General features: G+C 34.7%; 4 protein-coding genes and 1 pseudogene across 4 annotated transcripts; 1 reads left to right on the plus strand and 4 right to left on the minus strand.

Moving 5' to 3' along the window:
* Nucleotides 1-1,138: 1,138 nt before the first annotated feature.
* Nucleotides 1,139-2,975, minus strand: pth1a (parathyroid hormone 1a). The gene is made up of 2 exons (XM_059334321.1): nucleotides 2,856-2,975; nucleotides 1,139-1,449 (listed from the first exon to the last, which is right to left on the minus strand). Exons 1-2 carry the CDS (start codon nucleotides 2,927-2,929, stop codon nucleotides 1,194-1,196), a joined length of 330 nt encoding a protein of 109 aa, XP_059190304.1. The 5' UTR covers nucleotides 2,930-2,975; the 3' UTR covers nucleotides 1,139-1,193.
* Nucleotides 2,976-7,880: 4,905 nt separating this feature from the next.
* Nucleotides 7,881-14,221, plus strand: si:ch211-176l24.4 (uncharacterized). The gene is made up of 3 exons (XM_059334316.1): nucleotides 7,881-7,985; nucleotides 9,157-10,480; nucleotides 13,608-14,221. The coding sequence occupies exons 2-3, from the start codon at nucleotides 9,161-9,163 to the stop codon at nucleotides 13,746-13,748; spliced, it is 1,461 nt and encodes a 486-aa protein (XP_059190299.1). The 5' UTR covers nucleotides 7,881-7,985; nucleotides 9,157-9,160; the 3' UTR covers nucleotides 13,749-14,221.
* A 1,558-nt stretch (nucleotides 14,222-15,779) lies between these two features.
* On the minus strand, nucleotides 15,780-16,023 carry LOC131972662 (phosphatidylinositol N-acetylglucosaminyltransferase subunit Y-like). The gene has a single exon (XM_059334322.1). The coding sequence runs from the start codon at nucleotides 16,021-16,023 to the stop codon at nucleotides 15,811-15,813; it is 213 nt and encodes a 70-aa protein (XP_059190305.1). The 3' UTR covers nucleotides 15,780-15,810.
* Nucleotides 16,024-16,238: 215 nt separating this feature from the next.
* LOC131972659 (protein preY, mitochondrial-like) lies at nucleotides 16,239-18,901 on the minus strand. Its single transcript, XM_059334320.1, has 2 exons — nucleotides 18,651-18,901; nucleotides 16,239-16,383 (listed from the first exon to the last, which is right to left on the minus strand). Exons 1-2 carry the CDS (start codon nucleotides 18,851-18,853, stop codon nucleotides 16,239-16,241), a joined length of 348 nt encoding a protein of 115 aa, XP_059190303.1. The 5' UTR covers nucleotides 18,854-18,901.
* Nucleotides 18,902-23,208: 4,307 nt separating this feature from the next.
* LOC131973720 (E3 ubiquitin-protein ligase TRIM21-like) lies at nucleotides 23,209-24,842 on the minus strand (annotated as a pseudogene).
* Nucleotides 24,843-25,877: the final 1,035 nt, after the last annotated feature.

Consider the following 25,877-nt stretch of genomic DNA (forward strand, 5'->3'; position numbering starts at 1 on the left):
TGGTCCAACTCTTACAAGTTGTTTACACCAGTGATTCTCAGAGTGATGTCTGGGGATCCTTTAGATACATTCATATTAATTATAACACTTTTACATTTTAACAAAAGGTTTAGTTCTAAGAACAATATTTAGATTTTTAAATCTATAATAATGATTATATTATATGATAACAACTATGTTTAATACATGCCTAATATGCTTCTGATAGGCCTATATTTTTCTTGTATTGTTCTTTTACACTATAATATTATAGAAATGTACAGAATAGACCATGAGAGGGTCCCCATGCAGTCTCTGTCTTGTAAGAGGTCTTTGGCTGAAAAACTTCTTGTAACACACACAAAATAAAAGTGCATACACAATGGGGAAGCTTTGCATCATCTAGCCCAGGGGTCAGCAACCTTTACTAACAAAAGAGCCATTGTTGGCCAAATATAGAGAAGAAATTTCGAAATGGAGCCGCAAACCTTATTTGAGCCTTACAAGAAAGTATATAGATAGTGTCCCTTAGTAATCCCACAGTGCTTTTAAAATGATCCCATCTTCTTTTAATTTATTTTAAATTTAAATTTGTTTTGTTTCTTTCTTTTTACCTTTGTCAATTCTGCATTTTATTGCACTTTTTGCACTTTTATGTGAAGCACTTTGGTGCGGCTTAGCCGTCTGTAAATGCGCTTTATAAATAAATTTGACTTTGACTTTGACTCAAAAATAAACTTGAAGTTGGCAAAATTTAGAGGTTAAGCCAGCCTGTAGACTTGACCAACAGCTGACACAAGTGTTTTAAAAATTGTAAATACTGTGTATAAGCTTCACATTTTTACAATACAAGACTACAGATTGCTTGAGGCCTACACCAATGGTAAATGAAAATGAAAATCTAAATAAATTAACGTTTCATTTCGTATAGTTTTTTTTGTCACAGCCACAGGGAGCCACTGCAGACGGCCTGAAGAGCCACATGAGGCTCCGGAGCCACAGGTTGCCCACCCCTGATCTAGCCAGTTCCCACTTATCAGTCTCATTAATAGCAATTGAGACTGGTAAAGAGTGAAATGTAAATCAACATCTAATAAAATATAAACATATATTTAGACATAACAACGTTTTAAATAAAGAAATAAAAAAATAGAAAGCAGTCTAGTCAAAGAAATCTCAAAAAAATTGGCTGACATTGACTGTGGAAGCCAGGATCAGGACTGCTTTGATTTGAGGAGCTTCTCCAATAAGTCCAAAGCGTTCTGGATGTCCTCTGGAGTCATGGTGCTCAGGTCTGGCAGGTCCTCAGTGCGCAGTGTCCGCCTCGTCCGGCCAGCCTCCCCGCTGCTGCCCCAGGCCGGCGCCGTGTGGACGCCCTGGAGCCTCATCTGGAGCCAGTCCCGACGCTCCTTCACCTGCCGGAGGTCCCCGAGGTTGTGCATTAGCTGGACCTCACTGACCGTCCTCTTCCTGTGCAGAGAATCATCACACGTGCATTGGTTTTCAGTGTTTTCAGTTGTTGTAATGACTTTTTTGTTGTTTTAATGAGCAGTGGTGTGTGTAACTAAGTACATTTACTGTCCTTAAGTACAATTTAAAGGTACTTGTACTTCACTTGAGTATTTCCATTTTATGTATTTTTATACTTCTACTCCACTACATTTAGCTGACAGCTTTAGTTACTTTTCTTGTCAAGATTTAACATGAAAAACATGATCAATATAAAATAATTATGTTTTTTTTTTTTTTTTTTTTAAATTAAACCACATAACAGCATATAAAGTAGTTACAATGAACTCTACCTGTACAACTGTAAAATGCTGCTTACAAAAGTGCATCAATACAAATAATGTAATAATATATTTAGAATATATAAAACAATCTGAGTGGGTCCATTCTGCATAACGAATTCTTTTACTTTTGATACTTTAAGTACATTTTGATGCTGATACTTTTGTACTTTTACTTCAGTAAGTTTTGAATGCAGGACTTTTACTTGTAGTGGAGTAATTTCACAGTGTGGTATTAGTACTTTTACTTAAGTAAGGGTTCTTAAAACGTTTCCAGGTTTCAAAGTAAAATTTCTAATACCACACTGTGAAATTACTCCACTACAAGTAAAAGTCCTGCATTCAAAACTTACTGAAGTAAAAGTACAAAAGTATCAGCATCAAAATGTACTTAAAGTATCAAAAGTAAAAGAATTCGTTATGCAGAATGGACCCAATTATGTCATTTTATATATTACAACTATATTATTGGTGATGCATTTATATAAGCAATGTTTGAATATTCTCAAGATAGAGCTCATTTAATCTACTTAATATATTGTTATGAGTTTTCATTTAAAAAAAATTCTAATCACTTTAAACTTAAAACTTGTGTTTTTTATGTTAAATCTCGACCTGAAAAGTAACTAAAGTTGTCAGCTAAATGTAGTGGAGTAAAAAGTACAATATTTGCCTCAAAATGTAGTGAAGTATAAAGTTACATAAAATGGAAATACTCAAGTAAAGTATAAGTACCTTAAAATTGTACTTAAGTACAGTACTTGAATAAATGTACTTGGTTACTTTCCACCAGTGGTTGCGGTCATAGTATGACCAATATATAAATACATTAAATTGAAGATGTTGTGCTTTCCATGTTTTCATTTCATAAGAGTTAAGAGTGTGGGTATTTCTTTTCAATAGAAGTGACAACACACCAAATGGCACATTTAAAACGCAATTAAACAGGTAACTTTGAAAGTAAGTATTAGTTAGTACCTTAGTAACGTAACTAGTTAGTCTTAAAAGTAACTTTCCCCAACACTATTGGTGTCACATTGCAATAAACATACTGTGCTGATAAATAATTAATTAAGGCCTAATTACCTTAGTGGGCGGCCTTCACAGAGTGTGAAAATGCAGAGTGAAATGAACATGATTTTATAATCCACATTACGCATGTTGACGACGATGATCTGTAAAAAAACAAAAATTTAAATAAAAAATTAAATATGACCAAAATCCATGATTTTAAAATATTGAAATCCTCATATTTCCATAGATTCTCTTTAATTATATCTAAAAATGTTTTTAATATCAAACAAATGAAATAAAAAACTTGATGTTAGGTTTATAGCTGAACATACCTTTCGGGCTGGCTGCTCCTCAGTCTGATAAAAAAGTAAAAAATTGTGCAGCAGTGACATAAGATGAAGTCAGTCTGGTATGGTGGTGAGCACTGGACTGCCCAACTTCCTTTTATAGCCCCCGGGCCCGGAGCCTTGATGAGCTGCCTTCATTATTGCTGTTGATGTCACACCTCAACTCCTTGAGAGGGCAGGGCAGGAATGACAACACCTCCTCTGAGTTATTGGCTTCCACCACTGTCATATGAGACCAAACTATTGGCTTTGCATGCTGAACCAGAACCCTTACACCCAGCTCACATGAACAAACACACACACACATATACATAAGTTACAACATATGTTTGAAGGAATGCCTGTATTTCCCATTCATAAATCTATTTCTACTGGGAATCGATGCCTATTCTGACATGTTATTGCTCCTATGTATCTCTACATTGTTTAATGTCTGTTGAAAAAATTGTTATTTCAATAAGAGTGACCATTAAATGAATAAAGCATTTTACACAAACCCTGTTCCCAAGACTAAAACTTCATTTTCCAAAGCACTTTAGTATAAATTTTCCCCTTCTACATTTTCAATTTTGCACGCTTCTTGGTTAACTTTTGCCTACTTCTGCAGAGTGGCCAGATATATTAGTCCTCATCTGATGTGACCTTTTTTGTCTGACTCCCAGCCTGCCTCACAACAATAGTGCTAACATTTGGATGGATTTGACTCTCACTGACCGTTTAGGAGTCGCCCTGGTTACATAGGCACTTTCCTCAGGAATTAACATTGTTTTAATGAGTTCAGCTCCCAAAAAAGAGCTTTTACACTGATCTGACGTCAGAGAAAATAGCCTAAATCAAAGAGAGTTCGAGGTGAGTCAGTGGTGTGACGCGGTTGCCGTCACCGTTTTGTCATGAGTGATGTGTCCTTGAATATGCACATGACTGCTCTTCTTTCTTCTTTTTTTGTTGTAAATTAAAAAAAAAAATGCTTGTTGAAATAAAGAATATCAAAAGCTTATTGCACACAACATACTTCCTTTGCATTCATTCATTATAGTCTGAGTGATAAAGTATTTGAACAGCTGAAACAATATATTTTAAAGTAGATTAAAAGACAAAAGACAGAAGTCATATGTCGATTTTTGTCAAAAATGGTAAAACAAAAAAATGCCTAAAGATGCTTAAAATGGGTCAATTATAGTCTGTTGATACATGTGGTAGTATAGTTTTTCAAAAAATAGTGAAAAACACTTTATTATGGGACGTCCAAAAACGACCCAAAAATAGTCATGTCATGTAGCATGTCGTTTTTGGTTGAAAATTGTAAATTTTTAAAATCTCTAAAAATGCTCCAAATGGGTCAATCATAGTCTGTTGATTCATATTAGAGCATAATATAGCCATAAATGACAGAAAAACCCCATATTATGGAACGTCCAAAAATGACCCCCTCAAAAACAAGTCATACTATAGCATGTTGATTTTTTGTAAAAAATCGTCAAATTTTAAAATGCCTAAAAATGCTCCAAATGGGTCTATTATAGACTGTTGATACATATGGTAGTATAGTTTGTCCAAAAATAGCCCCCCCCCCCAAAAAAAAAAAAAAATCATACTATAGCATGTCAATTTCTGTCAAAAATGGTCAAATTTTAAAGTGCCTAAAAATTCTTGAAATGGTTCAATCAAAGTCTGTTGATACATTAATATGTTCGTCCATAAATGACAGTGAAAAACACCATATTATAGGATGTAGAAAAATTGGACCTACTTATTAAGATCGTCGTTTTGTGTCAAAAATGGTCAAATTTTAAATGCCAAAAAATGCTTCAAATGTGTAAATTATAGTCTGTTGATACATATTAGAGTATAATATGGTCAGAAAAACACCATATTATAGGATGTCCAAAAATGACACTCTCAAAAAAAGTCATGTTGTTTTTTGTCAACAATGGTCAAATTTTTAAAATGCCTAAAAATGCTAAAAAAACAAACAAACAATAATAACAACTTTATTATAGTCTGTTGTTACACATTAGAGCTTAGTCTGTCTATAAATGACAGAAAAACACCATATTATTGGATGCTGAAAAATTGGACAACAACAAAAAAAGTCATACTATATAACATGTCGTTTTTGGTCAAAAATGGGCAAATTTTAAAATGCCTAAAAATGCTTAAAATGGATCAATTATAGTCTGTTGATACATATTAGAGCATAATATGGACAGAAATGACAGAAAAAAACCATATTATGGGATGTCAAAAATTTTTTTGACTAAAACAAAAAAGTCATACTATAGCATGTCAATTATTGTCAAAAAAAGGCAAATATTAAAATGCCTAAAAATGCTCCAAATGGTTCTATTATAGTCTGTTGGTACATTGTTTGTCCTATATATATATATATATATATATATATATATATATATATATATATATATATATATATATATATATATACATATATATATAAGATCATTCTGACTGTGCTGCACTTTCAAAATAAAAAAGTGATTGTGCACAAAAATGAGAAATGTCATTGTCATGAAAAAAACCTGTTATTGTTGGTGAGTCTCATTGTTTAAATCAGTGTATTTGCACCTTCCAAATATACTTAAATGAGATGTTTAAATAAGCTAAAATAAAGATTTTGAATGCTTAAATAGCATCTTTGCCATTTTTTAATGTGCCCCTCTGATGAAACACTGGCCCCTCCTGGGCCCCCACAGTAAAACTGGTCTAGAACCACCACTGCTCTGAAGTCAGCCATTACACCTGTTATTTCATCAGAAGAGGCTCAAGTAGTCAGTGATGTATGGTGACTGGTGGCCCGTCAGAGACATTGACCTCTACTTGCTTTCCTTTGACGGGCTACTTAGATGACACCCGCTGAACACATCGACCTCTGACCCCAGGTCCCCTTGCCGTCCTCATGACCTCATGTTGCCTTAATGTGTAGCATGTAACCTCTGGCTGGCAAAGGCAACAAAGTGTGTGAAAGTACAACAAGGAAAAGCAAGAAACTGCAAATTGGCAATCTCACGACTGCAGAAAGAGGTCAGACGGTAAAAGACACAGGCAAAATCATTTGTAAATTATAATTTCTGGAGCCACTGTGCTAAGTGGAGCTGTAAACAAAGGAATTGCTAACGTAGTGGGCATGGCCGTTAACCTAGCATTCACAGCTATTGCAAGGCAAGGCAAGGGCTAAGAATATGTAAAAGCGAGTAAATAAGGAGAAGAGGACCGCTATTTCAAGGTTGGCTTTGACTTTTATAGAGGGTGACGGCATGTCCTGAGACGGGTGACAGAGAAGATAAATAACATTGCACAGATGCTTCTAGCCTCAAGTCACCTGACTGAACTGAAGATTTGAAGAAAATAAGAGCGCAGCAAACATGCAATTCATCTGATAGAAGCACTTGTGAATTAAAGGATTTGGTTGGAGTAAAAAAAAAAAAGGATACTGTCTGTTTGTTTTCAAGAGGATATGATATGATTAAAAATATTTGGACAAAATAGCTAAAACAAAATCATATAATAAAATCTAGAAACTTAAAGCTGCAGTTGATATTAATTGCCATCTAAGGTTGGTTTTGTGATTCTGTTAGAAAAAAGTTGCCTATTAATACTTTTATCAGCCACTTTCTTTAGAGTGAATCAATGTTAGTTCAGTATGCCTGATAACCAGTGTTGGGATGTAATTAAGTACATTTACTCAAGTACTGTACTTAAGTACAATTTTAAGATACTTGTAGTTTACATTAGTAATCCCATTATACTTCTACTTCACTACATTTTGAGGCAAATATTGTACTTTTTACTCCACTACATTTAGCTGACAGCTTTTGTTACTTTTCAGGTCGAGATTCAACATAAAATATGATAAATTTAAAATTAGACATGTTTTTAAATGAAACCTTATAACAGCATATTAAGTAGTTAAAATGAGCCCTTTTTTGAGAAAATGAAAACACTGCTTACACAAATGCATCAAACATAATGATCCAATAATATATTTGGAATATATTTAAAAGAAATCTGAGTGGATCCATTCTGCATAATGAGTACTTTTACTTTTGATACTTTAAGTACATTTTGATGCTGATACTTTTGTACTTTTACTTCAGTACATTTTGAATGCAGGACTTTTACTTGTAGTGGAGTCATTTCACAGTGTGGTATTAGTACTTTTACTTATACAGGATCTGTGAAAAACTATTATGAAATTGGTGGCATTCTGAAACTTCAGCCACATTTCAAGTATTGCGTAAGCCTAAAACTATTCTTAAATAAGCCCTATAATGTTTCTGTCAAATCTGGATAATCATTTTGTATTTTTGATCCAGGGAAATGTAATTGACTCTCTCTCCTGAAAGCTGCTCTGTAAAAAATCTCCCTTAATATCGTCACACTGTTAAAATAATAGTAATAATATATTTAAGTAATATATATATATTTATAATATATATATAATATATATATATAATATATAATATATATATATATATTTTAGTAATAAGTAATTTTTTGTCGAAATTATTATTTTTTTGCCTACATAATTTACACACAGTGTTATTACTATGCCAATAACCATCCTTTGTTACATCCTTTTTGAGTGAAATGGTCAATAAATGTCATATGTTACACTTTTGGTGAAGTTTTTTGTGTTTCCTGCAAAACTTGAAAAAATGAGTTAGGCGATTATTTTAACAGGATGACGACATTCGTCTCAACTACGAGGTGTCCAAGTTATCTCTGATTATTAAAAATACCTGAAACACTTGAATGCAACATGAACTCTGGGCAACGGAGCCGGTCTCTTTGAAGTTGAATTTGCCGGGACCGGAGTTGAATCAGTCGGATTTCTGAGGTAATTATTATGGCTTTGCAAACACGTTTTTGTATAGTGACATTTAATGTTACAGCCTATTATAGCCCTCAAAATTACATTTAAAAAAAAAGTATAGGCTAATTACCTTTTTGAATCACGACAAGATACGGTCAAATGGGCAGAACGTTATTTTAAACCAGTCAGGGTTTCAGCCTCGTTTTGCTATAATTTCGACGAATTAAATAGATATATTAAATAGATTTCAGCTAATTAATATAAACTAGATTTAGCTGTAAAACTGTGAGGAAATGTTGTGTACAAAAATGTGGGTTACGTAGGCTAAAAATAAATCTATACTATCATTTTCAGTTCTTCAACTCGATACAGCTACATTGTTTCAGACCGCTTTTATATGCTAACAATCCCAAAGGGAAATGCTACCACTTTCGCATTTCGTCACCCTGTTAAAATAATCGCTAACTCATTTTTTCAAGTTTTGTAGGAAACACAAAAAACTTCACCAAAAGTATAACATATGACATTTATTGATCATTTCACTCAAAAAGGATGTAACAAAGGATGGCTATTGGCATAGTAATATAATAACACTGTGTGTAAATTATGTAACTTAAGAGAAATAAATGACTTAGGCAATTTTTTGAACATGCCTTTGTGACTTAAGCAAGATATGGTAACACTTTATTTTGAAGGTGTCTACAGAAGAGTCACACAAGCCTGTCAGAAACATGACATGACAAGTATCATGAGCATTAATGTTACTTCAAAGTGTCATTAATGTTCATGACACATCCCAAACATGTCATGTTTATGACATGCTCATGTCACTCTTATGTAGACACCTTCTAAATAAAGTGTTACCATATCTTGCTTAAGTCACAAAGGCATGTTGTTATTGTCATTTCAACTTTTTTCTCGAACAGCATAATGAAAAAATAAAAATCCTCCTCTCATTATTTGTTTCTCCTACCTGGCCCCAATCCTCTTCAATATTTCCTTCGCTGAATATTTTTATAACTTTGGAGGTTTTTTTGGCACCATCCTGACAAGCTATATGTGTAGCTTTCAAACTGACTAAGCCTTTGAAAGAAAAAAAATTGTCAAAAGTTCACATAGCATGAACCCCTGAGTGTTAAAAGTGCTGTATGTATCTTTTTTTTTAATTATGCACTTTTCTCTTTGTGTTGAACAGATCCATGAGTAACTGCGGAGACACAGACTTCTTCTGGGAGTCGATTACTTCGACACCTGCCAATGGAAAAAAAAAGAAAAAGAACTTCAAAAAGGACAAAATACAGTTAAAATATGAAGGGAAAACAGATACAAAAAAACAGAAAAAAAAGAAAAAGAAACATTCAAAATTCACAGAAGCACTGGAGGAAAGAAGAGAAAAGAAAAAAGAAAAGAAAAAACGATTTTCGGCTTCAGAATTAAATTATTTTATATTCACACAGGGAACTAGTGCACCTGCTAAACCTCCTGTGAAGACGGAAACACTCAATCCACAATGTAGTAACACTCTTAAAAATGACAGAGAGGGCAAAAAGAGAATTAAAAGAAAAAAGAAGGTGGCTTTTGACTTACCCCCAGGTTACACCTGTGCCAAACGGCCTAAAATCGTCTCTTCAACTCAGCAGGACTCGCCCAAAGAGAGCGTCCTCCTGGAGAATAAAGCTGTGGGACACGATGAGACCTATTCCCAGATCACAGACAGCCAGGCTCAGACACATGTGGATGAATCTCAATGCAACACTGAAGATTTAAACAGCCAGGACCTGTTTATCACACAGAAGACATTCAGAGTTCTGCCCTCGGATTCTTCCAGCGGTGAAGCCAGTGACAAAGCGGTTACCTCAAGTCCTCAGATGTTTACACCGCAAGACACGCTGCACACATCCGTGATATGGATAAAACAGCCTGTTGAGGGATTATACAAATGTGTGCAAGACTCAGATTTAGAGCAAGAGCATATGCAGAAGCAAAAGGTAGCACGTCCCAAGAAGGTGTCCTCCAAGACGCAGATGCATTTAGATGCAAACCTCAATAAGGACACTAGAGTATCAGGCCCTGCACGTATAATGCCCGGCACTGTGAAGGCACGCCTGGGTGAGCCACTGGATGTAATCCTGGATGTTGCAACGTCAAATAAACATCACCATATTTCAATTGAACAGTCTCCCATGACAGATGAGCCACCGGTGCTTGCCACTATGTCCACTTCCACACAGACAGAGAATTTATTCACCACTGAACTCTGCTCCTACCTGAACTTTAGTAGAAGAAGCAGAGTGAATGTTCGCCCCGAGGACTTGAAACCTTTGGACCTGAGCCTGCCGCAGAGGGCCAGAAGAGAGCTCGGGATTTGTCTGCCGCTGTTGTCTTTACCAGAAGACAGCAGCGGCAGCAAACACAATGAGCCCGACTTGCATCCATATTGTTATTTAGACATGAACACAGAGGTAGAATCCAGCGAGGACGAGCCACTCTGTCACAGTGTCAAGCTGGAGCGGACTCAGGTAATACCACAGACTACACTGTTCACTGCAGTTACCAGAGTTCATACGGGTGCTTGAAATCCTTGAAAATGCTTGAATTTAAATGTATTAATGCTTTTATCTAAGTGTCCTAACTTTCAGATTCACTCATTGATTTTCTGTTTATACATCATTTTGTGATTATGTGTACTTTTGTAAAGACAGGGCTCATTTAACTACTTAATATACTGTTATAAGATTTAATAAAAAAAAAAAAGTTGAATCACTTTAAACTGATCATGTTTTTTATTTTAAATCTCAACCTGAAAAGTAACTAAAGCTGTCAGCTAAATGTAGTGGAGTAAAAAGGACAATATTTGCCTCAAAATGTAGTGGAGTAGAAGTATAAAGTTACATAAAATGGAAATACTGAAGTAAAGTACAACGACCTAAAAATTGTACTTAAGTACAGTACTTGAATAAGTGTATGTAGGTGCTTTCCAACACTGCAGTATACTATACCTTGTTATCTGAATATTGTTATAAGATACGTAGCAAATAAAAATAAAAAAATGCTTGAATTTAAATGTTGTATTTTCAAGGTTTAAAAAGTGCTTGGATTTTGGATAAAGTGTTTGTAAATGCTTGAAATTCTTACTGTATTCCTCTTGCAATCTGACTATATCCATCTATAGACTATAGATAATCACATGTTCAATGTAAAAAAATAACGAGTAGCCTATCTGAAATGAAGACCGTTCCTCCTAAAAGTGTAATACCATCGCCGTTGGTATGGTTAAGTGAAATCTCCCCCTTTTAGTATGTAAGTACTCATCTAAAACATGCAATTAACAACAGGTGTAAGATACTGGAAAAGCTTGAAAATTTACCTTGAAAGTCCTTTAAAAATGCTTGAATTTAACCACTGCTAAAGTGTACAAACCCTGAGTTACACTGGCCCATGCAGCTGCTACGTATCTTTTAAATAACAATATTCATATAACAAGGTATAGTGTACTGCAGTGTTGGAAAGTACCTAAGTACATTTATTCAAGTACTGTACTTAAGTAGAATTTTGAGGTACTTGTATTTCACTTCAGCATTTCCATTTTATGTAACTTTATACTTCTACTTCACTACATTTTGAGGCAAATATTGTAGTTTTTACTCCACTACATTTAGCTGACAACTTTAGTTACTTTTCAGGTTGAGATTTAAAATAAAAAACATGATCACTTTAAAGTAATTAAACTTATTTTAAATTAAATCTTATAACAGTATATTAAGTAGTTAAATGAGCCCTGTCTTTACAAAATTACACATAATCATAAAATGCAGTATAAACAGAAAATCATTCTGCATCCCGCGCTGTTGTATGCTCACTGGTTGTGGTTGTTGTTAATGTCAATGTATTATTTATTTTTTCTACTGTTATTTATATATATATATATATATATATATATATATATATATATATATATATATATATATATATATTTGTACTATGGACAGGCTGACTGTAAAACTGAAATGCCCTTCTGGGACTAATAAAGTATTCTGAATCTGAATCTGAAAGTTAGGACACTGCTTAGATGAAAGCATTAATACAAATAATGTAATAATATATTTAGAATATATAAAACAATCTGAGTGGGTCCATTCTGCATAACGAGTACCTTTACTTTTGATACTTTATGTACATTTTGATGCTGATACTTTTGCACTTTTACTTCAGTAAGTTTTGAATGCAGGACTTTTACTTGTAGTGGAGTAATTTCACAGTGTGGTATTCGTACTTTTACTGAAGTAAAGAAACTGAATACTTCTTACACCACTGGTATTCTGCCACCTGACAACAGCAGAAAAGTGAAGGAAACACTGATTAGTAAGGCAGCACTGCCCTCTGCTGGAGGAAACATATCAATGCAGGATCTCAAAAGTGTCTGATGGCCAAACAGGTTGTTTGTTAGAGCCAGGTCGGAGAAAAAAAATACATCATTATTAACTTGGAGAAAAAGTCGAAATGACAATGAAAAAAGTTGAAATACAATGTTGAGAAAATATGCATACAATATATAATATAATACAATATATGTCTAAAAAATTCACACAGATTCCATAAAAGGAAATTTTCCCCAAAACAAAAGTTGTGGTAGCCTACTACCAAGAATAGCTCATTTATGTGTCGGGGGATTTTATTTCTACTACACCCTTAAATATTGTAGTTATTGCTCATTTTATGACATTAATGAAAATCAGGTTTTAGCTTGCAGTCTACCTAACTGTTCAGATAGAAAACAATGTTCCTCTGATGATTTATTAACACGAATCTGTGAATATCTTTCCAACTTTACCAAAACTAAAAGTTTACTTTATTCTCGACATTTCGACTTTTTTCTCGTGCTCGTATTTCAACTCTATTTTCGACATCTCAACTTTTTCCTCAAAATCCCTCCAGAAAACCAAATTCAGACACCAAAACCTGGAGAAATACCATAGGAAAAATCCATGTTGTGATTAGGTAGATTTGTGTAATTTAAAGCCTGTTTAGGTATTGTATTATTATTTTTGATGCATTCATGTACGCTTTAATTTACTGTTGTCAGTGTAGGGCTAATTTTAACTACTTAACATACTTTTATGTCGTTTAATTAATAAAAAGAATAAATGTATTATGTTTTTTATGTTAAATCTCAACCTGAAAAAAGTAACTAAAGCTGTCAGCTAAATGTAGTGGAGTAAAAAGTACAATATTTGCCTCAAAATGTAGTGAAGTAGAAGTATAAAGTTACATAAAATAGGAATACTCAAGTAAAGTACAGATACCTCAAAATTGTACTTAATTTTGTAAAGATAGGGATCATTTAATGACTTAATATACTGTTATAAGATTTAATAAAAAACAAGTCGATCACTTTAAATTTATTTTTTAGGTCAAATCTCGACCTGTAAAGTAAATAAAGCTGTCAGCTAAATTTAATGGAGTAAAAAGTACAATATTTGCCTCAAATTGTATTGGAGTAGAAGTATAAAGTTACATAAAATAGGAATACTCAAGTAAAGTACAAGTACCTCAAAATTCTACTTAAGTGCAGTACTTGAGTAAATGTACTTAGTTATATTCCACCACTGATGTTCAGTAACAAAATGACTTTTTGTGTATCTTCAGGTGAGGGCGGTCCAGATGAGACTCAACGAGTCCTTCTTCTTTAAGAAAAAAGGAGAGGGAAGATCGCCCAAACCAGCGTCTCCACTGATGAAACTCAACCAGGGCAGAGAGGTGAAGAGCAGGAAAGTCACATCAAAGTAGCAAGTTAAGGACATTAACCTGCAGTAAGTGGCTGCTGCATAGAGGCCATTTAATGTCTACAACAGTATTTTTTTATATGTGTAGATTAAAGAGCAGCCATGCATCAAATTAACAGGTAAATTCAAATGAATCTATTGATGCTAAAACTCGGTCTGAACGTTGTCTTTGAAGGCTATAAATCTTTGAGTAGAACAGTGTGATGTTAACAGTGGGACACTAAAGTAGAATGTTCAAGTTGTTGTGATGAAAAGGAAATTCTCTCACACAATACTCATATTCAGGATATCTTCATGTATTTCTACTTAGTTTGAATTTTTAAGTGTTTCAATGCACAGAAGTTGTGTGTTACTCTAACATATCAATTTTAGTTAGAAATTGACATTGTTGTTTGTAGTCTTTTGTTATTTGTTCCGTGTGAAGAGTTTTAAGTGTTGTTTTTTTCAAACCAAGCAATAAAAATAATTCAATATCAACTTGTACACTGTTCTTTTTTATTAATTTCAGCCATATAGCAATGTGTATATGTAATCTGTCACATGGTATACACAAATAGTGGTGGGAGAAGTATTCAGATCTCTTACATCAGTAAAAGTACTAATACCACTACAAGTAACAGTCCTGCATTAAAAAAACTTACTGAAGTAAAACTACAAAAGTATCAGCATCAAAATGTACTTGGTACAAAAATAAAAGTAGTCGTCATGCAGAATGGACCCACTCAGATTGTTTTATACAGTCATGGAAAAAAAATATTAGACCATTGTTTTCTTCCATTTCTTGTTAATTTCAATGCCTGATACAACTAAAGGTACAATTGTTTGGACAAATATAATGATAACAAAAATAGCTCATAAGAGTTTAATGTAAGAGCTGATATCTAGACATTTTCCATGGTTTTCTTCATAATGATTTGTCCAAACAAATGTGGCTTTAGTTGTACCAGGCATTAAAATGAACAAGAAATTGAAGAAAACAAGGATGGTCTAATATTTTTTTCCATGACTGTATATTTCAAATATACTATTCAATTATTTGTATAGATGCATTTTTGTAAGCAGCCATTTACTGTTGTGCAGGTGGGGCTCATTTTAACTGCTTCATATGCTTTCATGTGGTTTAATTAATAAAAATGCATAATAATTTTGTATTGAACACGTTTTTAAAAAAATGTTAAATCTCAACCTGAAAAATAACTAAAGCTGTCAGCTAAATGTAGTGGAGTAGAAGTTTAAAGTTACATAAAATAGAAATACTTAAGTAAAGTACAAGTACCTCAAAATTATACTTAAGTACAGTACTTGAGTAAATGTACTTAGTTACATTCCACCACTGTACACAAATAGCCTTCAATTTCTGCTCAAATTAAAGTTCGGATTTACTCAAAAAGATGACGAGCATCATCACAACCTACCATCCAAATGTTCAGGATTTACTACTTTATTTATTCCATCTTAAGCAAGCAGATTACAACTTTTTAAGAAAAAACAAAAGTTCTATTAAAATCCTTCAACAGCCACACACACACACAAAAAAATCATGGTTACTTTAAAAAATGAGCCTTGTTGAAAGTAAGAACTGCAATAGATTTAGTTGCATTTCAATTTTTATCATCAGGATGCCCTCCCTGTCTAACTCTGCATCAAAGTGTATTACAGCAGCATTTCATTCTAGTGCTGGTAGTAAAAAGCAACATTTCCATTTGTTTGTATTACACCGATTCCAAAAAAAGTTGTGATGTTTAAAATGGAATGCAATAACTTGCCAATCCTTTCTGACACATATAATTGAAAACTGTACAAAGAAAGTACATGTTATTTTCAACCTGATAAACATTGGATGTTGTAAATATACACTGAAATCTGAATTTGATGCATTCTGTTAAACTGCATCCCAACTTTTCTGGGAATCTGCGGTTTAATGTGCTGATGTAACGTCAAACCTTTATATTATCTTTTATTAAGCAAATTAAGGAACAAACGGCTTCAGAAATGCATCAATTACATCACAAACAGATGATTTAACTGTCCTGAATTTTATTTGAACAGAATTAGATTAGAACAGATTAGTTGTGTCGGAAAAGCTTGATCCCCATCCAGCTCCAGAGGTGAAAGAAGACGTAGACCGGGATGGTGACTGGGAGCAGCAGGCTGTAGAAACACAGGCTGTTGCTGCTTGTGCAGCCTTGAGGGAAGTTCTCATCCACTGCAGCGGAGTAGAACAAACCAAAGAGCGACACTATTGGGACCAGCCCCACCATGACGGACAGGGAGAACATTCTGATACAGGTTACAAGTGGAGTAATAAAATAACACCCTGAGGATATATTAGGAGATGTTTTAGTCGGGAGTTTTTACTGTGCTGCAATGCAAAATGTCATTTGAGCCGAGCAGGATCCAGTTTCAGCTTCTCTCATTCAGTCTAACAGCCTTGAAAACACAACAATGTTATATCTGTTTGCTCGGGTCAGCTAGTGGTGTTATGATGAAGTTTCTAATCTTGCGCTGGTTTGGTTGAGGTGTCGGCGTCTTTCTCCAGGAGTCTGGCTTCCTGAGGGATCATGTTGGGGATGCCGTCAGTGATCGAGTAGACGATACCGAGCTCCTTGTTGATCAGCTCGTTGGTCTTGGGCTCATAACTGTGGAAAGAAAACAGTAGTGAAGGGACAATGAAGCTTCGTGAAGCATTTGCTTTATTTTTGACCCCACTAGATGGCGGTCTTGGCTTGAAAATAAGGCTTTATCAATGGTAATTGAGTGTTTTTTAAGCCCTTTGTTGAACAAAAAGCGCCATCTAGTGGGCTCTGTAAATGAAGCAATGGTTCATGAAGCTTCATTGTCCCTTCACTAGAAAAAAGCTACAGAATTCTTCTATGATGCACACTGTTCTAAATAAGTTTTTTTAAGTGTAGCAAGTTAGAACTGATATCAAATAAATACTACTAATTGTCACCTAATGAATCCAGATTCCTGTCACCAAAAGTGTCCCCATGTAGACAGTAGAACATATTTACGTCTGTGTCTGTAACCTTAAATTTCCCCCACAGTATTTTGATTTGTGGTCACAGAACCTACTTTATTTTTGGTGATTTGCAAGTTTTAAAAAAAATGGGCAAAATTTTGTAAATTTCAACATGAAATTTAAACCACCGGTGTTGCACTATACTATCTGGATTTAATCAGTGGTGGAAGAAGTATTCAGATCCTTTACTGAAGTAAAAGTACTAATACCACACTGTGAAATTACTCCACAACAAGTAAAAGTCCTGCATTCAAAACTTACTGAAGTAAAAGTACAAAAGTATCAGCAAAATGTACTTATCAAAAGTAAAAGTACTCGTTATGCAGAATGGACCCACTCAGACTGTTAAATATATTCTTAATATATTATTGTATTATTATTATAGATGCATTTATGTAAGCAGTGTCCTAGTTTTGTAAAGACAGGGCTCATTTAACTACTTAATATACTGTTATAAGATTTAGTTTTTAAAAAGTCTAATCACTCTAAATTGATCATGTTTTTATTTTAAATCTCGACCTGAAAAGTAACTAAAGCTGCCAGCTAAATGTAGTGGAGTAAAAAGTACAATATTTGCCTAAAAATGTAGTGAAGTAAAGTATAAAGTTACATAAAATTGAAATACTCAATTAAAGTAAAAGTACCTCAAAATTCTACTTAAGTACACTCCTTGAGTAAATGTACTTAGTTACTCTCCACCACTGTTCCTCTTACACTTCTTCCCTTTCTAGTTCACACATTCAACCGTCAAAGATGAAAACAAAAAAGCTACGCTCTTGCCAATGCTCCTGATTATTTTATATATTCCAAATGTATTATTGGATTATTATAACTGATGCACTTATGCAGTGTTTTAATTTTCTAAAAGGTAGGGCCCATTTAACTATTTAATATACTGTTATGTGGTTTAATTAAAAGAAAATATGCATAATCACTGTAAATGTATCATGTTTTTTTTTTTTAATCGTAAATCTCCTAAAAGTAACTAAAGCTGTCAGTTAATGGAGTGGAGTAAAAAGTACAGTAGTTGCCTCAAAATGTAGTGAAGTAGAAGCATAAAGAGTTACACTATGTGGAAATACTCAAGTAAAGTCCAAGCACGTCAAAATTGTACCTAAGTACAGTACGAGAGTAAATGTACTTTCCACCACTGGATTTAATACAGAAGAGTCAACACATGCAGTCATGGAAAAAATTATTAGACCACCCTTGTTTTCTTCAATTTCTTGTTCATTTTAATGCCTGGTACAACTAAAAGTACATTTGTTTGGACAAATATAAAGATAACAACAAAAATAGTTCATAAGAGTTTAATTTAAGAGCTGATATCTAACCATTTCCCGTGGTTTTCTTCATAATTATGTTGGTTATTTTCAAGAAAACCATGGAAAATGTCTCGATATCAGCTCTTAAATTAAACTCTTATGAGCTATTTTTGTTGTTATCATTATATTTGTCCAACCAAATGTACCTTTAATTGTACCAGGCATTAAAATGAGCAATACATTGAATTAAAAGGCTGGTCTAATATTTTTCCCTTGACTGTATGATCAGATTTAATAATAAAACGCAGACTTCTTTGAGACGAAAACTATAAAAAGAAAAACAAATATTCGCGTTGTGGGACCGTGAACCGTACGGAAGACGATTAGGGCCACACAAGAAAAAAAATATTTGAGTTCTGACTTTATTCTCAGAATTCTGACTTTAAACTCAGAACTCAAATATGTTTTTCTTGTGTGGCCCTAATCCTCTTCCGTAGAATCGTTCCACACAATGTCACAGTGTTTACTGATGTCGGAGCCCTTAAGCTTCGTCTCTTTTCTTGGTACAAATATTTTTTTTAAAAAAGCTCCAAAAACGTCGTAAGTAAATCCGTCTCACCTCAGTGGCTTCTTGGACAGAGGACAGACCAGGAACTCCAGCAGGGAGGTGTCAAACGACTGCTGCTCTTCGTCCTTCACGCCTGAAAAGCTCCTGACCGACACTAAACCGGGATTTAACGTCTGTATTAAAGCTGCATTATTCACATATCTGGGAACACGAACTGTCTCCGTCACCAGTCTTCCCAAAACAGTCCGAAACATGACCACAAGGACCAAAACAAGCTGGCGACAGCTCTCCGGAAGTGGAAACTTATAGCGGCGCCGTGTAACACAAATTTGAGTCCTCCTCCTGGAAACAAAAGCTACTACTATTAGTTCCGCGTTGTACTTGGCACATTCATTCATTCAAACATCAGCCTGAAAATACTGTTATGTAATTTAATTTATAAACACGCTTAATCACTTTGATAAATTGATAATGTTTTTATATTCAATCTAGATCTGAAAGGAACTAAAGCTGTCAGCTGAATGTAGTGGAGTAAAAAGTAAAATGTTTGCCTCTAAATGTGATGAAGTATAAAGTTCAAGTACCTTAAAATTGGACTTAAGTACAGAACTTGAATAAATGTATTTAGTTACTTGCCACCACTGTTGATGATGTATTTCAGCAGGTTTATCCTAACACAGAACTTGGATCAAAAGTTGGCTAAAGAGTTGTTTTGTATTCTGAGGAAAATCTGGACATGACCAGCAAACCACTGAAACTCCAGACGCTCCTGGTCCTGACGTTTTGTTCCAGACAGTGGTGGAAAGCAACTATGTTGTATTTACTTGAGTACTGTACTTAAGTAAAATTTTGAGGTACTTGTACTTTACTCAAAAGAAGAGTAAATACAATCCTGAGGAAGGCGCAAGCCGACACGCGTTGGTGTTTTTAGATGTAACCCATGTAAAATAAAGGGTTTTAACTTTTGTCAATCCACAGTGCCTGCATTCTTCTTTTGAGTTCACTGTTTACCCATTGCAAGAGCACCAGTGTATTTAGGGACACCAGCAGCGCTCCTGTTATTCTGTTTTTTGTACTTGTACTTTACTTGAGTATTTCAATTTTATGTAGCTTTTAACTTCTATTCCACTACATTTTATAGGCAAATATTGTACTTTTTACTCCACTACATTTAGCTGACAGCTTAAGTTACTTTTCAGTTTGAGATTTAACATAACATGATCAATTTAAAGGGATTAGACATATTTATATATCAAACCTAATAACAGTATACAAAGTAGTTAAAATTGGTCCTTTTTTTATTAGGACACTGCTAAAAAAGCATGAATACAAATAATGTAATAATATCTTTAGGATATATTAAACAGCCTGAGTGAGTCCATTCTGCATAATGAGTATTTTTAGTTTTGATATTTGAAGTTTCAGCAGCATTTTGATGCTGATACTTTTGTACTTTTACTTCAGTATGTTTTGAATGCAGGACTTTCACTGTAGTGGAGTAATTTCACAGTGTGGTATTAGTACTTTTACTTAAGTAAGGGATCTGAATACTTGAATATTATGGAAGTAAATCTGTGTCATCGGAGTGAGCGTAGATTTTCAGTTTGAGAGCATAATTTGTCTTTCTCGTGCTCAGATTTGTTCTCCTCATGCTCACATTTTGCGCTCGCACTCAGATTTCTGCTGCTTTCTTTCAAAATGTGTGCGTGCACTTAAAAATCACATGCTTGTGCTCACATTTCTTCTTCTTGGACACAAACATTTCGCTCGCACTTAAATATGTCCTGTGCTCGCTCAAATCTAAAGTCTACGCGCTCAGATCTCAACTCTGCGCTCTCAAAACTTTTGTGCTCGGACTCAGAACACGCACGTCCTCTCAGGTCGAGGTGTCTGCTCAGGACTGAACGATGTCCCGCCCTGCGCTTAAACTAGTGTGTTTCACCAGCCAATAGGGAGACAGCTAGATAATGACCCGGTCTTAGGTGCGTTGCCTCGCCTTTTTGAGCGCTCTGTCGGGGTGGGTATATGGTCTGTTTGTAAAACTGCTTCTCTCTTAAAATACACCAATTTACCATATTAACCAGCTATTTGAATCGTCACCTATTTAAGACGCAGCATATTTATGTAGAATTAATCTAAAGTAGTCCTAAAAAGAGTTATGGTAGTTTAGATTATATATATATATATATATATATTTTTTTATTATTATTATTATTATTTTTTTTATATGTACAGTGGTGTCACGATAGTCCAGTGGTAAAGGACACTAACATCTGTTGCAAAGTCTTCTTCTTGTGAAAGTGAAAGTATTACCAACATTAGCCTAATTACGCGCTCCCTGGCTTTGACCGCGTAAATAGGACGGTGATACACTGCATTACATGCACCAATGTTATCCTCAAATCATTATCATCATCATCATAGCGTATTTTTCATTATACCTTTTTAATCAAGTAGCCAAGTCTATTTAGACCATCATCTCTTGTTAAACGTTTCAATAAGAGAAGCAGCTGGTTACACGGATTGTATTACTGTTACATTAATTTATCAATTAAAATTTAAAATCATAATAAGACATGCAGCAAGAGTGCAGCGGACGGGATGCGAACCGGCGTCCCATGGTTTAAAATACAACAAATGGTAGTGTCCTTTACCACTGGACTATTGTGACACCACTGTATATGTGCAAAATAAAAAAACATATATATATATATATATATATATATATATATATATGTTTTTTTATTTTTCATTATATTATATTTTCATTATATATATATTATATATATAATATATATATATATATAATATATATATATATATATATATATATATATAATATATAATATATATATATATATATATATATATATATATATATATAAATAATAATGATAAAAAAAAATATATATATATATAATCTAAACTAGGATAACACTTTTTAGGACTACTTAAGATTAATTCTACATAAATATGCTGCGTCTTAAATAGGTGACGATTCAAATAGCTGGCTAATATGGTAAATTGGTGTATTTTAAGAGAGAAGCAGTTTTACAAACAGACCATATACCCGCCCCGACGGAGCGCTCAAAAAGGCGAGGCAACGCACCTAAGACGGGGCCACAATCTAGCTGTCTCCCTATTGGCTGGTGAAACACACTAGTTTAAGCGCAGGGCGGGACATCGTTCAGTCTGAGCAGACACCTCAACCTGAGAGGACGTGCGTGTTCTGAGTCCGAGCACAAAAGTTTTGAGAGTGCAGAGTTGAGATCTGAGCGCGTAGACTTTAGATTTGAGCGAGCACAGGACATATTTGAGTGCGAGCGAAATGTTTGTGTCCAAAAAGAAGAAATGTGAGCACAAGCATGTGATTTTTAAGTGCACGCACACATTTTGAAGAAAGCAGCAGAAATCTGAGTGCGAGCGCAAAATGTGAGCATGAGGAGAACAAATCTGAGCACGAGAAAGACAAATTATGCTCTCAAACTGAAAATCTACACTCAAACTCCGATGACACAGATTTACTTCCATAGAATATCTGATATATATTCTATAGTTCAGCTCTGTAAAGGTAACTTTTTGTTATGGAACCAGAATATGGACATTAAAATGATATGGATTGCATTAATTTGTTTAGTAAGACTGAAATATCAGTGTGTATTTACATTTGTGATATTAATAAACTTCACCTTAGTCAATGCAATTTAGTCTTAAATTGTAATAGAAGTATTGTGATCATTTAATAAATAATAAAATGTCAGAATATAAAAAAATGCTGACATATCTGATGTATTTAATATTGACAGATCTTGCTGTTTTTATGTTGAAATATATCAGTTTGTTATTAAATTATGTAAGGAAAACAAATACAAAGTTCAACTGCAGATCTGAAATAAGTCCTGTTGCCTCTTCTTACTGTGTAATGGAGCTTAATCACACAGATAGCTGGAAGATTAAACTAAAGAAAAGAAAAATAGAAATGAAATGAATAATGAAAATAAATGAAATAAAAGAAGAAACTCACTTTTTTTATTCATTTGAAAATTTATTCACAAACTAAAAATAACACAGCAGACAGGTGAGCCATTTTTTTGTCTGATGTGTAAAACTACTGCAGCTAAATGGTTAAGGATCAGATTTTGTAAATGTTGAAGTTGATTATGAACATATATGTACAAAATGTCCCCCTGAAAACACACCAGAAAGAGATCCCTTATTGTGTCCTTTAATTTAACATGGTACAAAATAAAACCATCAAAACACCTTATTTTTAAAAGCTCCATTAACATATAATGTGTTACATGACTTTCTTGAGTAATTTGTGTCAAAATGAAACTCTTTTTTTTAAACAATGATCAGACAAAAAAAGTTTTGAATTTGACACCCAGACATTTAAAGTTTCTTATTCATGAGTACATTGTTCTGATGATTGAACTGTCTTGAAGGCAGAAAATGCGGTCATTAACATAAATCTGAGACTGAATTTCAAGAAAAAACGAAGAAAAAAATGCATAGATCAGAATCAGTGAAATCAACTATGTTTACTCTTTACGTAACCAGTAAGTACACGTTTATGACATTAACTGATAGTAAATGTTTTTGTAGAAAATCAAACTGGAGATATGATCAGAGTGGCAGAGTTTTTACAGCATGATTGAGAGATGGACTGAAGTATGGGTAGAGTTTCTCAGTGAAGCAGCAGCCAGTAAAGGAGTAGACAAGAGCTGCAGTATCAACGTCATAAAAGGAGACCAGACCCTCCTCATAATCCACAAACACCCCCACCTTCTCAGGACGAGACTTCAGAGGGAGACAGACTGGGGGGCTAGCACCAGCTTTGTACTCATTTTCATTCCTCAAACATATCATCCAGTAACCATTCTGAGGGTTCAGTGTGATGTTTCCCTTCCTGTTGATCGACTCTCTGGCCACTCCTAAATCCCACTCAGTCTTCCCTTTAACCTGAACCTCGTAGTAAAATCTTCCTGAAGAGAAACTCTGCTTTGCTAAGACATTAACACAATGATCAAATCTCTCTGGGTTGTTTGGGAGATTCTTCTCTACATCACCATATTTAACTTGTTTTCCATCATCAGACAGGATGAGCCAGGGATTTGCTGTATCAGGATCAAGTGTCAGATCCACTGCAGACTGCTGGACCCTCTTCAGCTTAGCCTCAAACAGCTTCTCCATCTGTTTACTGAGCGTCTCCTCCAGCTGATTCACAGCTCTCACCACAGTCCCCTCATATGAAGATGGATGGATGCTGACTTCTGTCCAGTCTTTGGTGGGTGGAGCAGCGTTCAGGGAGGTGAAGCTCTGGAGGAGGTGGAGGTGGTCTTCAGATTGTGAGAGCTGCTCCACCTCAGTGCTTCTCTTCTTCAGCTCAGAGATTTCCTGTTCCAGCTCTTTGATGAAGCCTTCAGCCTGTTTCTCTGTCTTTCTCTGCTTCTCTTTGATCGTGTCGATGAGCTCGGCCTGGCTTCTCTCAACAGACTCCTTCAGAGCGGTGAAGACCTGAACACCATCTGCTGTCTCTCTGTCTGCATCTTCCTTACTGAGCTCCACTGAGTGTTTGATCTCCTCAATCTTCAGTCGTCTCTTCTGGATCATCTGATGAATTTCAGTGTCTGTCTTCACCAGCTCGGCCTTCTTTCCTTCATATTCTTCTTTCAGAGGAACAACATCGTGTGTCTTGTGGTCTGAAACAGTGCAGAGCATGCAGACACACGTCTGGTCGGTCTTACAGAACAGCTCCAGCAGTTTATCGTGCTCCAGACACATCCTGTCTTCCAGGTTCTCCACAGGGTCGATCAGCTGATGTCTTTTCAGACGGGACCTTGTCAGATGAGGCTCCAGGTGAGTCCTCACAGTAGGACTCCAGACACACCAGGCAGGACTTCAGGGCCTTCAGTTGGTTCCAGTGCAGACGTCACAGGGAACTTCTCCTGGTTTAGAAACTTGCTGCTCTGAACTGCTGCTGCTGGCTTTCTGTTGAGCTGACTGTCTGAACTGAGCAGCCATCTCAGAGATGAAAGTATTGACTCGCAGTTGAGGTCTTGAATCAAAAACCTCTTTGCAGTTGGGACACTGACACTGGACATTCTTATCCCAGTGCTCAGTGATGCAGGTTTTGCAGAAGTTGTGTCCACATGGTATGGTGACTGGATCAGTGAACACATCCAGACAGATGGAGCACAGAAACTGATCTTCAGTCAGCAGACAGCTGGCAGCAGCAGACATATCTACACCCTGAGGACAAGAAGGGTGAAAAAACCTAAATATAAATACATATAATATCTTATATATTATATATAATATAAATATCTTTTGAGTATTTGGAAACATCTAGTATTTCCAATGAATTGTCCCAAGCAACAATCTGATCATAAAACATTAGCCCAAAATCATCCCAACCACCAATTTGATGTTAAAATGCATTTAAAACAAATATAATTTCCATCCAGCTCCACGAAGGATTAACTCAATAACAACCTGATGTTTCCACTGGATGAAAGCTGATTTTTGTATCAGCGTTTACAGTAAAATTAATGTTAAGTCTGTAAATTAGCTTAAATCAGGCTAACCAGATCCCAACAAACCAAATGTGAGACAAAATGTATGTTTGTGTCATACCCAACCCCATCTCCAAGTAAAAATTGATAAATAACTGTTAAGGTATTTTCTTAGTTTATGTTTCTGCATTTTCTTTCCTTTTTCTGAGTTTCCATCATATAAGGTTAAGATCTGCATAGATTATGACTTTTTGGTGACTCGTAACTTTCTTTTTTGGGTGTAGAGTAAAGACGATGAGAGGTTAACTTGCACTGGACCAGTGGTGGAAAAAAAGTATTCAGATCCTTTATTTAAGTAAAAGTACAAGTACCTCATTGTAAATTTACCTGCATTCAAAACTTACTGAAGTAAAAGTACAAAAGTATCAGTATCAAAATGTACTTAAAGTATCAAAAGTAAAAGTACTCGTTATGAGAATGGACCCACTCAGATTGTTTCATATATTCTTAATATATTATTAGATTATTGTTATTGATGCATTTGTGTGAGCAGCGTTTTACTTTGTTGAGGTAGGGTAACTTTAACCACTTAACATAATGTTATGTGATTGATTTTTTAAAAATGTTTAATAACTTAAAATGTATCATGTTTTTCATCTTAAATCTTGACCTTAAAAGTAACTAAAGCTGGCATCTTAATTTAGTGGAATAAAAAATACAATACATAACAATACAGTTCAGTCTCACATAAAGAGGGACATCT

Source organism: Centropristis striata, chromosome 6, assembly GCF_030273125.1.
Source record: "Centropristis striata isolate RG_2023a ecotype Rhode Island chromosome 6, C.striata_1.0, whole genome shotgun sequence".
Lineage (NCBI taxonomy): Eukaryota > Metazoa > Chordata > Actinopteri > Perciformes > Serranidae > Centropristis > Centropristis striata.